At 44.7% G+C, this 16,846-nt stretch overlaps 1 protein-coding gene across 9 annotated transcripts in view; it reads right to left on the bottom strand.

Annotated features, from left to right (window-relative positions):
• The window catches only part of LOC144500057 (glutamate receptor 4), a 284,546-nt gene that overhangs the window by 109,233 nt on the left and 158,467 nt on the right, over positions 1-16,846 (bottom strand). For all 9 annotated transcript variants that reach the window (XM_078222823.1, XM_078222824.1, XM_078222828.1 and 6 more), the window contains exon 8: positions 10,422-10,526. In XM_078222823.1, the coding sequence (XP_078078949.1) occupies positions 10,422-10,526 (105 nt within the window). The remainder of the gene's footprint in view (positions 1-10,421; positions 10,527-16,846) is intronic.

The raw sequence follows: 16,846 nt of genomic DNA, 5'->3' as shown, positions 1-16,846 counted from the left end.
CATTCCTGGCTAACCACAGACATTCTATCCTCCATAAACCTCAGGTTATCCAAAACACTGCCATCTATTTCTTAACTCACACCAAATACCATTCAGCTATCACCCTTGTGTTTGCTGACTTACATGAACTCCCAGTCAAGCAATGTCTCGATTTTAATGCTATTTTCTTGCGGGGGTTGGGGTGGGGTTGGGGGTGGGAGGGTGCAGAGCCTACACATGCTGGTGAAGCCAGCTTCAGAGCACTTGGGCACCATTCTGCAGAGTGCCCCGATCTGCCGGTGAGCCAGGATACCTCCTTCCATCGGTGGCATTGTCACCCCGCACATGGGTCTCCGGTATGGGGGCCCTTCCGATGGGTCCCCTGGTGGACCCCCGACATGCACCACCGCCACCCCCCTAGTCATGACACCCTCCATGACCCACCCCTGCATGACAGCCCCTGCATAATCGCCCCACATAGGCCCACCATGCATAGCCTCCCATCAGAGTATGTAGCCCTCTGTCAGAGTGCATAGCCCCCAACAAGAGTGCATAGCTCTCCATCAGAGTGCATACCCTCCATTAGAGTGCATAGACCCCTCTGTGCATAGACCCCATCAGAGCGCATAACTCTCCGTCAGAGCGCATAGCCCTCCATCAGACTGCATAGCCCTCCAGCAAGATTACATAGCCCCCTCTGTGCATTGCCCTCCATCAGAGTGCAGAGACCCCCATCAAGAGTGCATCGCCCCCCCATCAAGAGTGCATAGCCCTCCATCAGGGGGGGCTATGTCAGGCCCCAACCCACTCAGGCCCCACTCCCTTGGCACTGCTCCTGGCACACTTACAATGTCCAACTGGGCACTGCCAGGCTGCCAGTTGGGCATTGTCAGGAAGGTGCTGCCATATTGGCAATGCATAGCCATGCCCCCAACAACCCGGGGGCTTCAATTGCCTCTGATCTTCCCGGTGTGGTCACGGTGCCTGGTCTGCTCTACTGCAGAGCAGTAGTAATTCATACCAGTGTGACGTCTCGCTGGCAAGGTAGGAAGCATCCAGGAGCAGGGAAGCAGCCATGCTGGACTCAAAAATCATTTGGAGATCCAGGCAATCTTATGGAAATGAGCTTCACACACTTTCCAGGCAGTGTTGAACTGCATGAGGATAAATTTGCAGGGAACATAAAAACTGACTGCAAAAGCTTCGATAGGTCTGTGAAGAGAAAAGGATTGGTGAAGAAAATGAAGGCCCCTGACAGTCAAAATCAGGGGAACTTATAACGGAGAACAAAGAAATGGCTGACCAAATAAATATTTACTTTTGTTCTGTCTTCACAAAGGAGGACACAAAAAACATACTCGATATGTTGGGGAACACAGTGTTTATTAAGAGGGAGGAACTGAAGGAAATCAGTATTAGTAGGGAAATGGTACTGGGAAAATTGATGGGATTGAAGGCTGGTAAATCCCCAAAGCCTGATAATCTACATCCCAGAGTACTTAAGGAAGTGGCCCTAGAAATAGTGGATGCATTGGTGGTCATCTTCCAAGGTTCTATAGACTCTGGAACCATTCCTATGGATTAAAGGGTAGCTAATATAACCCCACTATTTAGAAAGGCAGATAGAGGGAAAACAGGGAATCATAGACCAGTAAGCCTGACATTGGTAGTGGGGAAAATGTGAGAAACCATTCTAAAAGATTTAATAGCAGAACACTTGGAAAACAGTGGCAGGATTGAACAGAGTCAGCATGGATTTATGAAAGGAAATTCATGCTTGACGAATCTACTGGAATTCTTAGAGGATGTAACGAGTAGAGTTTATGAGGGGGAGCCAGTGGATGTGATTTATTTGGACTTTCAGAAGGTTTTTGACAAAATCTCACATAAGAGATTAGCATGTCAAATTAAAGTGCAAGGGATTGGGGGTAGTGCATTGAGATGGATAGAAAACTGGTTGGCAGACAGGAAACAAAGAGGAAGGAATAAATGTGTCTTTTTCCAAATGGCAGGTAGTGACTAGTGAGGTACCACAGGGACTCAGCTATTCACAGTGTATATTAATGATTTAGATAAGGGAACCAAATGTAATATTTCCAAATTTGCAAATGTCACAAAGCTGGATGGGAGGGTGAGCTGTGAGGAATGTGATTTGGGCAAGTTAAGTCAGTGGGAAAGTGCATGGCTGATGTAATATAATGTGAATAAATGTGAGTTATTTACTTTGGTAGCAAAAACAAGAAGGCAGAATATTATTTGAATGGCTACAGATTGAGAGGGGAATGTGCAACGAGTTGTTGAAAATAAGCACGCAGGTGCTGAAGAAGGTAAATGGTATGCTGGCCTTAATAGCCAGAGGATTCGAGTACAGGAGTGGGGATATCTTGCTGCAGTTATACATGGCCTTGGTGGGACTACACCTGGAATATTGTGTGCAGTTTTGGTCTCCTTATCTGAGGAAGCATGTTCTTGCTATGGAGGGAGTGCAACAAAGGTTTACAAGACTGATTCCTGGGATGGTGGGACTGATATACGAGGAGAAATTGAGCCGGTTGGGATTATATTCGCTGGAGTTTAGAAGGATGAGGGGGGATCTCATAGAATCTATAAAATACTAACAGGACGAAACAGGGTAAACAGGAAGGATGTTCCTGAAAACAGGGGAATCCAGAATTAGAGCTCACAGTCTGAGGATACGACGTAAACCATTTTGGACTGAGATTAGGAGAAATTTCATCTCAGAGAGTGGTGAGCCTGTGGAATACTCTCCCACAGAAAGCAGCTGAGGCCGATACATTGTTTTCAATAAGGAGATAGATATAGGTCTTGGGGCTAAAGAGATTAAAGGATATGGGAGGAAAGCGGGAGCGGGTTACTGAGTTGGATGATCAGCCGTGATCATAATGAATGATGGAGCAGGCTCGAAGGGCCGAATGGCCTACTCCTATTTTCTATATTCTGTGCCATTTGAAACTCCTCAGATAATGAAGCTGTTTATGTCCAGATGCTGGAATACCTGCGAAAAAGTCAGGCTTGACTTGATAAGTGACATAAAACGTTTCACCATATGAGTGTTAAGCAATGTGCATTTCCACTCAGAGAGAGAGAATCTAACCACCTCCTCTTGACACTGAACTGCAGTAACATTGCCAAGTCCCCACATTAAATACATCATGGGTCAGTAATGATCAGAAACACATCAATGCAGTCATTACAAGAGCAGGTCAGATGCTGAGAATTCTGCAATGAGTGACTCACGTCCTGACTCCCAGAGCCTTTCCATTATCAACCATAAGCATATCAGGACTGTGATGAAATCCTCTCCAATTGTCCAGACGAACGTGGCTCCAACATACAAGAGGTTCAACACCACCCAGGGGAAAGCAGCTTGCCTGATCTGCACCCCACCCATCAACTTAAACATTCACTCCCTCCACCACTGATGCGCCATGGCTGCGATGTGTACCATCTGCAAGATGCACTGTTGCAACTCACCCGGGGTCCCTTGACAGGACCTTGCAAATCCGTGACCTCAAGCACCTAGAAGAACACGGACAGAACACACATGGGAACACTACCACATGCAACTCCCCCTCTAAGGCACACACCAGCTTTGATTTGGAAATAAAGCTCATTGCCTTCATTGCCACTGGATCAAAAACCTGGAATTTCCTCCCGAGTCGCACTGTATCACAGGGACTATAGCGCTTGAAGAATGTGACTCACCACAAATTATGGACAGTCAATAAATGTTTGCTTTATCAGTGATGCCTACATTCTGGGAATAAGTAAAGAAAAATTCCTGATGTGCCAGACAGCGGAATCGGCCCCCATCTACTCCCTGATAATTGCTGCACAGTGGCTGTCTCAGGTTGCCTTGTTGTGCTTTAGATTGAATGATAATGACAACAACATTTTTTCTTCAGGATGTTTTACCAGTCGTCTATTCAATAGTGCCAGACAGTTGTCTCGTTCAAAGACAGCGAGTGTACATTAACCACGTATACAAGGGGAAGGCACCAGAGGCAAAGCTCTGTTGTAGGACAAATAATGTCACCATTTGATTGTCAGAATACAAAAACGCTTATAATTGGTGCAAGCAGCTGCTCCCAGTCATAAAACTGCATCAAGAACACTCCGAGATAAACTGATAAACCCTCCACCTGCCTCAGAATTAACTCCATAGATATGCTGATATAAGCCTTGTTAAAGTCAGAAGTTCAATGCAGGATTTTTAAAAGGATGCAACTAGGAATAATAGATAATTTAGACACTTAACTGTACACATTTAAGTTCAGTAAGAAGTTTAACAACACCAGGTTAAAGTCCAATAGGTTTATTTGGTAGCAAAAGCCACACAAGCTTTCGAGGCTCTAAGCCCCTTCTTCAGGTGAGTGGGAATTCTGTTCACAAACAGAACTTATAAAGACACAGACTCAATTTACATGAATAATGGTTGGAATGCGAATACTTACAACTAATCCAGTCTTTAAGAAACAAAACAATGGGAGTGGAGAGAGCATCAAGACAGGCTAAAAAGATGTGTATTGTCTCCAGACAAGACAGCCAGTGAAACTCTGCTGTGGGAGGCAAGACACCAGGCAAGACTGTTCTCTTCCTGTTGGGGAGCACTTCAGCGGTCACGGGCATTCGGCCTCTGATATTCGGGTAAGCGTTCTCCAAGGCGGCCTTCGCGACACACGACAGCGCAGAGTCGCTGAGCAGAAACTGATAGCCAAGTTCCGCACACACAAGGACGGCCTCAACCGGGATATTGGGTTTATGTCACACTATTTGTAACTCCCACAGTTGCGTGGACCTGCAGAGTTTCACTGGCTGTCTTGTCTGGAGACAATACACATCTTTTTAGCCTGTCTTGATGCTCTCTCCACTCCCATTGTTTTGTTTCTTAAAGACTGGATTAGTTGTAAGTATTCGCATTCCAACCATTATTCATGTAAATTGAGTCTGTGTCTTTATAAGTTCTGTTTGTGAACAGAATTCCCACTCACCTGAAGAAGGGGCTTAGAGCCTCGAAAGCTTGTGTGGCTTTTGCTACCAAATAAACCTGTTGGACTTTAACCTGGTGTTGTTAAACTTCTTACTGTGTTTACCCCAGTCCAACGCCGGCATCTCCACACATTTAAGTTGCCTGGCAAAGTCCCCTGGTTTTAGTTCCTTGGCACTGCTCCTCAGCACAGGTTGGCACTGCCAGGTTGGGACCATGCCCATGCCAACCTGGCAGCACCAACATTGCAGTGCCCACCTGGCAGTGCCAACCTGTGCCAGGGGCAGTGTCAGGGGCTGACCGCAGTGAGAGCCTCATGGGGAGGGGGGTTCACAAGTATGTGGAGCGGGGGAGCTGGGGATGAGAGCGATGGCCATTTGGGTGGGGGCAGGGGATGCCGACATTGGCTGTTGATGGAGGGGGAGGGGTCCAATATTCGGTGAGGGGAAGGGCTGGGGGTGCCAGCATCGACTGTTTGGGAGGGAGGGGGCAGTCAAAGCGATGTTAGCTGTGATCAGGGGGTGGGGCTCCGATGGAGGGCGAGGTGCAGGCTCTGACTCCGATCAGGGTTGGAGGTGTTAGGGAGCCTCTGAGACCTCTGTGGTCACTAAGGAGAGGTTTATTAATGTTCTGATTGGGGCACCCTGATCTCAGTGCAGCTGGGCTTTCTGCGTGTTTAAGCTCCACCCCACTGCATGACTGTGTGAAACCGCCCAGCTGTTTTGTTTTGATGGAGTGTGGTAAGGTCTGGAGAGAAACACGCCAGTTTTCTCTTTGGAACCAACATTCTGTCAAACCTTGATAAGATCATAACCCCCACCCATGTTTCCAGGGATGTCAGGAGGCCCATAAGGATCATCCTCAGCAGGAAGGTGGCCAGGGAGGTCAGTTTTCAGCACCTGGATTCAAGGACCTGGTAACATAACCACAAGAAGTCTAATGACCTTACATGGGTTGTCAAGGTGAGTGAATGCATCTTCTCCTCACCACACCACCAGTCTCTCACACTGCTCCATGCATCACACCCCCTCCACTCACCCCAGCACTCAGGACCCATGCATTACATCCGGATACTCCACTGAACTCTCACACACTTACCACGCCTTCCAAACTCACACCCATCTATCACTGTCTCTATGCATCTCCAGTTCATAGAATCCCGATAGTGCAGAAGGAGGCCATTTGGTCCATCGAGTTTACACCGACTCTCCGACAGGGCATCTTACCCAGGCCCTATTTCCGTAACCCCAGATTTTTACCTCACTCATCCCTTGAACCTACACATCTTGGGACACTAAGGGGCAATTTAGCGTGGCCAATCAAACTAACCTGAACATCTCTGGAGTGTGGGAGGAAACCGGAGCACCCGGAGGAAACCCACGCAAGCACGGGGAGAAAGTGCAAACTCCACACAGACAGTGACCCAAGGCTGGAATTGAACCTGGGTCCCTGATGTTGTGAGACAGCAGTGCTAACCACTGTGCCACCGAGCCATTATCCAGTTGTGGCAGGCATATCACCCAAACACAGTGCAACACTCCCACTGACACTCTTCCCTCCCTCTTGCAGGACAAAGTAGCACACTATAGTAGAGAGCAGAGCACAGTAGAGCTGGCAAGGGACAAGGATGCCTGAATGCCCTGTGCCCTATGGAGGAGATTGTTCTTCCCATCATGGAGTCAGCTGCAGCAGAGTCTGTAGCATCCATTGTGGCCGAGAACATTGAGGATAATGTTATGTTTCTGTATAACCATTGCTCAACTCTCATACTGCTGCCTTGCATGATGAACAAGCTGCGTGCGGATGATGTGACCGTGGACCTCTTACTTTTCACCCCATCCCACTGTCCTCACGCCAATGTTCACCTTCTGGTTTCCTGCTTTCAGATAACCAGGAGCCACCACCCGGCCGGCCACAGCAGTCCCAAGAGCAAGTGACAGAGTAACAGCACAGCACTGATGTGGAGGCCCCATCACTTGAGTTGACACCACCTCTGATACTGACATGGCACATACTTTAAAGATTATTATAGAGTTGGGGATCAGTACATGGGTGACTCACTGAGCACATGAGGTCTGCGGCCAGACCAGAGGTAAAGGATGGTTCATTTGACAACTTTTAGATGTATTCTGCTACTGGGTACTCAGATCAGGTTCTCAATGGGGCAGCATATAGCAGAGGGTTGAATATCACTGTCAAGTACCATGGAAGAGTCGAAAGCCAAGTTGGCATAAGGGCATCATGTAAAACCCCTCTCCACAGCTCCTGTCATGTTGCAAATCCAGAGGCACTGATATTGCTGTCTCCATACTTATTGCAGCTTTTGTGTGGACAGGTCACCCACTCCTCTGTTATCCCCGTAATGATACAGTGACACTCTTTGCCAAATCCAGAACACAGAAACACTCCAGAGTGCTTTCAGACAGTTTGCAATTGCAGAATTTCTTCAAAATCATCATATCTGCAAGTTGGGTGCCTGGCTCTTTAAGTTAAGCAGGACCCATTCATAGCTGCATGTTTGATCTTTTGTGAGTGATATGCAAATGGTTAAATGGACCCACATGGTTCACATCTGGAACATGCGTGTCAGATCAGTATGTTGGCCTGTGTGATGTCATGCAAGTAACTATTTATTTGCTTCTCACGCATCGCGTGGGCTGTGCGGGAAGTGTGACAGGCAACGCAGTGCATTTCCCCAGGAGTGTGTACGACATCCACAGCCCCACCTTGATGCAGCGCAACAGTTCCAAATTTCTCATCCATTGAATTCTGAATTTCAAGTCCTTCCACTTTTAGAAAATAGAGTTATAAACACAATGAACTGCTGCATTCAGTTTTCAGGAACATACAAAGCTACAGGTGTTTGAAAACCATTTCCGTAGGAGATGACGTTAATAGTTTCAAGAATCATAGAATCATAGATCCCTGCAGTGCAGAAGGAGGCCGTTCGGCCCATCGCGTCTGCACCAACCACAATCCCACCCAAGCCCCATGCATTTACTCCAGATAGTCCCCCTGACACTAACAGGTAATTTAGCATGGCCAATCCACCTAACCCGCACATCTTTGGACTGTGGGAGGAAATTGAAGCACCCGGAGGAAACCCACACAGTCACGGGGAGAATGTGCAAACTCCACACAGACAGTGATCCGAGGCTGGAATTGAACCTGGGTCCCTGGCACTGTGAGGCAGCAGTGCTAACCACTGTGCCACCATGCTGCCACCGTGCCGCCACTGTATCTGCAGAACCTAGATTAACAAACTGAGGATGGGGAGAATAACAAAATTCATTTTTGCCGGTTTGATTTACTCAAAGGGGGAGCAAAAGGTTCAATTTCACAGAACTATATCCCTTGACCAAAGGCACTAAAATAGCTTCAGCGTTATATTGACTGCCAAACGGCCACCAATAATCAGGCATTATGAGCTTTGAGTATGCTGATGAAGGGGTTTAATGCTTATTCCTTTCTCATAGTTATAAAGCCAATGTGTAGAGTGGCCGGGCAAGCCTTTAATCCATCTCTTTGCTTGCTCCAAAAACCAATCCAAATTGAATCCAATTCATGATCCCCACAAAAGAGACATACAGGATCCCAGCTGACAAGAACAGGCATTACACCTCATGTCAAGCTTAGACTATCATGCCTAAATATTATTAAACAATCCCCATTCCAAAAATGATAACAAATAAACAAGCCCAAACTTATCCAAAAGAAAGTGACTTGTCAGAATTATTCAGATGAGACATGAATGCTAATTTCAAACAATTGTGCCTTTGGCTGCAAGCACATGATGTGAGCCTGCCAATCATTTTTGGCCTGAAAACGTGCCTAAAGTAATTTTGCTCCCACTTCAGTGCCTCAGTAATGGTAATAATGAGTGTATGTGCAGATGTGCTTGGCTCAGTATTTTCTGGTACCTTCTGTGGGATGGTCTAACCAATGGCCCTTAACGATACTGCTGTAGGTCGCCAGCGAAAAGGTTTCTTTGTGATTTACTCAGTATGGAACGAGGAGAAGAAAGACTGTTTCTTCTGGTTCAACAGCAATGCTTCGGCCCCCTCCCATTCACCACTGCCCCAAGGCCTACGTGAGGGCCACAGCCTTGTCTAGCGGAATCTGTCTTGCCAGAATTATTCAGATGAGACTTGAATCCTAATTTTGAACAAGCTGTGTGCCTCTGGTTCCAGACGTGTGATGTGAGTCTGCCAATCATCTTCAGCCTGAAAACTGCCTAAACTAATTTCACTCCCATTTCAGTGCATCACGCTGTGTCCATAACTCAATCTAAACCTAACATGCAAGAATGGTGGTTTATTGGCATTTAGCTAAAGAAGTAAAAATTCAAGAGGGAGCAGAGATTTTATTTTACTGTAATAAATGATGTTGAACTGATGAATTCACCTGGATCATTACATTTCAGCCTAAGTGACTACGACAAGAAAACTGGATGAAATCCAGGAGGTCCATGGTGGCAATTGACTAGACCGAGGCAGACTTATGATAATCAATATTTTACAGTTTCAGTTATGGAGGAGAAGTGTAAATTTATGTTGCAGTATGAACATGCTGGGGCTGGCAAAAAACAACTGCACCGCACCACAATAAACAGGAATTGTAAAATCCTGGTCTGACATGGGCAAGGCAAATGATTTCTCAGCCTGACACACACCATATCCTAGATCATCTGTTCCTCTGTCCCATGATTTAAAAACTCCTGGCCTAGCCATTGATTCACTTCATCCACTGACTATCAGATAGTAAATATGCACCCAGTTGTTATTGTGTAGATATTGTTTATAGCTAATCCAATTTAGAACATTATTGGATAAACTGAAGTGGTTTTGAGGATCACTCAGCGCACCTTATACCTTAGTTGTCAGAGGTCATACGTCCATGATAGTCACTAATAAATCCAATTGGGAATTCATGAGAAACTTCTTTATCCGGTGGGTGGTTAATATGTGGAACTTGCCACACGAAGTAGTTGAAACAATTGATATGGGTCCATTTAAGTAGAAGTTAACTAGACAGATGGGGGAAGAAAAAGAATAGGAAGATGTGTTCATGGGGTTAGATGAAGACAGCTGGAAGGAGGTGCATGTGGAACATAAAAACCAGCATTGATCTTTTGAGCTGTAATATAAATCCTACGTAATACCATTGTAGTGGTACAGAGCTCAATTTTTGGCACTCATCATCATTGCACTCACTTGTAGACAAGGGTTTGTCAGAGTTTCTGCAGGTTATTTTTAAATGAGAAATGAATATCTTTGATACACCAGATTCCACCCTTGACCCCAGCAGCTCCTGATCAACACTTTCAGAAGGAGAACATTTGCCAGCCCCTTCTGCCAGTGTATTCTTTGGCATGTCGTACTGGAGGCTGACAATTTGTTAATGCTGACGTGGACTTTTGCTCAAGACATCTCACCTTTCTGTGGCCTGTATTTTTCAGCTCGAATACATCTATTGTGAAGTTTGTCCGTCGACCGTAGTTGTCAAACTGAACGTTCCCTGTTAAGCCCTGGATCCGGACCTTCAAAATAATACACAAGAAAATGGATTAATTATAATCTCTGCTGGAATTGAAAATTTCAGCGCAGTTTGAAACGGAGGTCATTTTCTGTTCTAATTTTCTTTCTTCCTACCCTGGGGATGCTTATTGCTGAGGTACAGTTGTGTGGGTGTGGTGGCCTTTTTGTCATTGGTTAGTTGTTATGATCTGGAATGCACTGTTGCCTGAAAAGGTGACAGAAGCAGGTTCCACAGTAACTTGTAAAACATAATTGCCTGGGAAAGCAAAATTGGCCATGGGTGAGGAACAAGGGAGTGGAATTAATTGGATAACTCTCTCAAAGAGCTAACATAGGCACGGGCACAGGGATACTTAGACCAATTGTAGCACTACAAGTGCTGTTACAACTCAAATCAGCAAAGGCCAGCAAAGTAAAAAAGACATGCTGAAAGATGTACTGGTTAGGTGCATTGGCCATGCTAAATTCTCCCTCAGTGTACCCAAACAGGCGCCGGAGTGTGGCGACTACGGGATTTTCACAGTAACTTTATCACAGTGCTAACTTAAGCCTACTTGCAACACTAATAAATAAACTTAAAAAAAAAAGATTCCATTATACGTGTGGCTTTTTTTCACCTTTCACAATATTATTCTAAAACCATGGCTATTCGGTGAAACGGAGGGATACGATTCTGTTGAATGTTTCTTGTTGGCCATCGCAAAGCTGCCAATGTGCAATTCTTTTTTGAGTCAAGACAACTAACTAAATGTTATTTATGCATGTTTCCGGAATGAATAATTCACTGTTAGATGAAGGCAATTAAAAACTATTGACTACAGGGAAAGATTTCCTTTGGGACCCATTCATAGCGAAACGGCAAAATGTGTACTTTGTAAACCTGCTTATGACTTTCCTCTGTGAACAACATCTCCATGTGTTGCATTCTAAAACCATGGGTAGCGTTTCACTTTCTGATGGGAGTGTTAAATTGATGGGGTTTAGAGCAATCCTGTAGCTCTTTCAGGTGCTGGCTCTCCATAGGAGGCCGCAGAGTTGTGAAGTTGTATTCATTGCATCGAGATGGAATTTTGCGTTGCAAACTGTAATTTGACATTCTTCAGAATTCAAGCCATTACATGGTCGCAGTTAGCCACGAGCAGTTTATTATGGCATGCTACATTTACTAGCCTGAAATAAACACAAGCTCCTTGCACCTGATAGAAAACTCATAGGATTCTCTGACCATGCGCACCCCAAGATGGCACGGTAGCACAGTGGTTAGAATTACCGCTTCACAGTGCCAGGAACCTGGGTTCAATTCTGACCTTGCGTGACTGTGTGTGTGGAGTTGGCATGTTCTCCCCATGTGGGTTTCCACTGGGTGCTCCGGTTTCCTCCCACAGTTCAAAGATGTGCAGGCTAAGTGCATTGGCCATGCTAAATTGCCCCTTAATGTCCAGAATGTGTAGGTTAGATGGGTTAGCAGGGTAAATGCATGTGGATACGGTGAGGGGTCGGCTTGGGTAAGACTCTGTCAGAGAGTAGGTGCAGACCTGATGGGCCGAATGGCCTCCTTCTGCACTGTTATTCTACGAAAGACCGGAAATTCCCGCCCGAGCTCAACACTCCTTTAAATGGTCCATCAAATTTTCTGCCTCGTGCGCTGTGAATCCCATGGGAGAATTTCAGCCATAATCTCTTACTGATTGTTGACTACAGTTTTTATCTAACATCCTCTCTTCACACGTTTTAAGAGATGTCCTTTTTAACCATCTTAGTGTCCTTTTGTATTTTCTTCTTCTTTATGTTTTACAGTGACACATATTAAAGGGACATTTAGCTAACCTGTTCCCAGGTGTTTGTCAATACTGCCTTGTAATTAATCACTTTTGGATAATCCTACTGTCTGTTTAAAGGAAATGGTAGTGCATAAAATGCAGTGATTTTTCTTTGTTCATTACGTGCTTGTCTGTGCCAATTATAACTTGGAGAAATGATAATTACTTTTATTTGTGAATGAAATTCTTAAGTGTCAGTCGAGCTTAATTAAAGCCTATTACATCTCAGTTGGGAGGATGTGAGTGCAAGCCAGATTCTTCAGAACATGAGCACAAATGTTCTCTACGTATCCTGTCCAACATTCCCCCTGCAAGTGATTCCACCAAAAACCTGGCTGGTCTGTCACCCCACTGTTGTTTGAAAGGTCTTTATTGTGCAAAATGGCTCTTTGTCTCTTAATGTAACAATAAGTGCACTCCAAAGTAATTTATTGAGTGTAAAATGCTTAGTGATGTGATAAAGTTCTGTGTATACGCACATTTCCATTCTCAAATTAATCATTTCAAAATTTTACATTAAAAGTATGTGAAACCCGGAGAAATGTTGAACAAACTGAAAAGCCCAAGTATAAATTGATATCTTCAATGCCCCTGACACAGAGCTTTGTACACGTGGGAGACACATTTCTAATTCAGGCACATATTTGCCATGGTATCCGGCACATCTATTTTCATTTCTCTGAACACAAGAATCTGAAACCTGAGACCCAAAGACACTTGCAGTGTACAATAAGCATTGTTGTATTTTAATCAGTGCCAACTCAGAGCTCCTTCTAATGGTATTGGAAGTACTGAAATAGTTGTTGTAAAAGAGAAAATTGTATGTAATTTACATATATTTCTCAGGTATGTCCAGGTCTTCAGTTGACACAGTTTATTATGGACTCTCGGTTGATTCGGTCTCCGGCAAACTGGTTCTGGTTGCCAAGCGATGGTCTGCATGTCTTCTTCATACTACATCTTCTCATGTTTGCATAGTGTAGGAGACCAGTTCTGTCCATGCTAAGACAATGGCAGGTGTTCACTTCTCACTGGTGGTAAAGTTCCTTGCCAGTAGTACTTCTTGACCTTTATGAAAAACCTAACCCTGTTCTCATATCATATAATTGCTGTTTCTTCTTAACAATTTATCTCGTTTCGGCTTGAGCAAATCAAAAGCTGTGTGCAATTGATGTCCTATCATGAGCAATGCTGGAGAAATTTGGGTTGTTGAATGTGTAGTATTCCTGTACGTCATCGGGAATTGACTCAATCGTTTAGACAATGAACCTTGCTCTCAAGTTCCCTTCAGCGAATGTTTCATCGCCCGAACAAATGGTTCTGCCAGCCTGTTTGTGGCAGGATGATAAGGAGCGGATCAGGTACATTAAATCCCATTCTCCTTTAAATAGGTTGTGAATTCTTGAGAAATGAGCTGTGGCTTATTGTTGCTCACAAGTTGTTCGGGGCACTGAATCTTCCAAAAATCTCACTCAGTCTTTCTATTGTTCTCTTTGAGGACATTGGGTGACTTTCGACCATTTTGAGTGCACATTGACTACAATGAGAAACATACACCCTTTCCAGCATAATCTATATGAACTCTTTGCCATGACCATTCCCATTGGTGCAATGATGCTTGTGGCAGAAGGTTCTGACTTTTGCACAAGACAAACATATCCCTGCCTTCTCCTCAATTTCAGTTTGAGCCCTGGCCACCAAAAATAGCTTCTCACCTAAACCTTTGGTCACTGCCGAGAGATTCAAGTTCCACAAGCATAGGGCGGCACGGTAGCACAGTGGTTAGCACTGGTGCTTCACAGCTCCAGGTACCTGGGTTCGATTCCCGCCTCGGGTCACTGTCTGTGTGGAGTTTGCACATTCTCCTCGTGTCTGCGTGGGTTTCCTCCGGTTGCTCCGGTTTCCTCCCACAGTCCAATATTGTGCGGGTTAGGTTGATTGGCTGTGCTAAAATTGCCCCTTAGTGTCCTGAGATGCGCAGGTTAGAGGGATCAGCGGGTGAATATGGGGTTAGGATTGTGGTCGGTGCAGACGCGATGGGCCAAATGGCCTCTTTCTGCACTGTAGGGTTTCTATGAATTCTATGAATAACCAACAAGAAGGTGAATTAATTACTCAGTTATAGCTACTTTGAAGGAATTAGCTGAATACTGTGAATTTGGGGATGTCTTGAATGACACCATTAGAGGCAGACTAGTGTGTGGCTTAAGAAGTGAAGCTATCCAAAGGTGATTATTAAGAAGGCTTTAGAAGTCATGGTCTCCATGGAATTGGCAGCCAAAGAAGCTCAATAGCTAAGTTTGAGCACTAGAATCCATAAAATGTTGGCTGAGACCCGAACTATACCACAGTAACCTTTGTGTAGTTGGTTTAGTACATGTTACCTTAATAATGGTGGAATGGTGACTCTCATTCCCCAGAGGAGACATCCAGCTTGTATGGATAGTTCGAGTCTTCGGTGACATATGGCTTCAATTCCGAGTTTGCTCCCGTGGTCTTACCATGAAGTACCATGCCCATAACTTGACAGTAGTGGATCATTTCTGCTCTACTTCTTAACTTACCCTGCGTTTACTGGAGTGCTATCTACTTGTTCAAGTAGAAAATGTTTCCATGCAAACTGTTTATTAATGACTCATTGGGTAAAGGTAATCGCGAGAGTCCATCAGTGTTCCTATGGAGATTTGATTGATGATATTTTATCATATATGTATGTGCTGACAACAGTAATGCCCATATCTGCATCCGGCTCACTGTCAGAGATGGAATCCTGATAAGAGGTGCAAATATCATTCTGTGGTCGATGATCTGTTAATAATAAAGCAAATATCCTTCCATATAGGTATTGGTATAAACATTTGATTCTGAAAATGCTTCCCAGAGTTTCTTTCTCTATCTGAAGTAGTTCATTTTGGCTTTGTTCAAGGATCTTGATGTAAAAGCCATTGGTTCCTCTTCAGCATTGGGCATTATGTGAGAAACTACCCGGTAAGGTAATGCTTCATGTGTCAGTTGTAAAGATAAATTTGGATCAAAGTGTGTCAGGACTTCCGACTTCAGTAGTGCCTCTTTAGCTTGTATGAAGATAGACAGCCATTTCAACTTCCTGCTTTGACCCAATGGGGTAAATTTTCCCATCCCACCCGCCATGGGAATCAAAGCGGGCCGGGAGAGGCGGGGGGGGGGGGGCGGATCATCATGGAAAGGTCCGTTGACCTCTGGCAGGGTCTTCTGGTTTTAAAGCGAGCGCGGCTGGAAAATCCCGCCCAATAAGTTGTGTAAAGGCTTAAAGATAGTCGCTAGATTAGGGACAAACTTTCCATAATAGTTTAATAAGCCCAAAAAAGAACAAAGTAGATTGATGTTTTGAGGTGCAGGTACCTCATTCATGGCTTTGACCTCAGAAGGCAATTTGTGCAGTCCCTTTGCGTCTATGCCATGACCCAGATATTCAGTAGAAGATTGGGAAAATTCACATTTATCTTTCTGCACTCTTAATGCGTAATCGTCTAGTCTCTGGAGTATGGCATCTTGGTTGTGGAGATGTCCTTCCTCATTCTTTCCAGTCTTTTATATCTAAATAGTCCTTTGTACGTTACGATTGTCAAAAATTGTTGTGAATTTGGCCACATTCATCTGGAGATAAGGTCAATTTTTCTGAATTTTTGGCCTTGAGTCAATCTAGTGAATAAATTATCAATCGGGCAGAGAGGATTGCTCTGCACGCAGTTCCAGTACTTTAAAATCATCACAAATGGGTACCGATCAATCTTTCTTCATCATGGTACTATTGGCATGGCCCAATCACTCACATTAATGGCTTTGAGGACTCCTGTCTTGACCAGCTGCTCTAATACTGCCTCTACCTTAGTCCTGATTTTGTATGGCACTGGCCTAGCCTTTAAGCATCTTGCTTGACTTTCGTCCTTAATCTTTAACTTGACTGAGATCTCCTTCATGCTTCACAGCTCCCCATTCAAGACAATGGCATATTTCATTAACGTAGACACGCCTTGGAATCTGAGATGAGATTAATCTTGACCCAATTTGTTTGATCTTTTCCAGCCAGATTCTTCTCATTAATGCGAGGTAGTTTCCTTTAACAATGTGCAGGGACAAATCTGCGGTCTGTCTATTCAACTGCACATTTACATTGGTATGGCCCCTCAGTGAAACCACTTCTCCAATACAGTGTTTTAATATTATCTTCAAGGGTTTCAAGGTAATGGGGGCAATTCTTCCAAAAATATTGTAAGTGTCAAATTTGCATAAAAACTGGAGTAGATCCCCCTTTTCAGCGGGAGTTTGAAACTGAATCTCCCACACTCTGTGCACTGCTGAGTGCCTCAGAGTGAATCAGCCCAAAAATCTGTGGGTCGGGGCCGATTCCTGCTGGAGAGGCCGGCAACATAGCGCTTAGCGGGCCACTGCACATGCGCTGATCTGCACATGCGCTATCCATTCAGCGCGGAGATCGGCACATGTGCAATGGCCTAGCACTG

The sequence above is a fragment of the Mustelus asterias genome, chromosome 10 (assembly GCF_964213995.1).
Source record: "Mustelus asterias chromosome 10, sMusAst1.hap1.1, whole genome shotgun sequence".
In the NCBI taxonomy this organism is placed as follows: Eukaryota; Metazoa; Chordata; class Chondrichthyes; order Carcharhiniformes; family Triakidae; genus Mustelus; species Mustelus asterias.
Note: the sequence above shows the minus strand (reverse complement) of the source record. Positions and strands in the feature narration are given on the sequence as shown.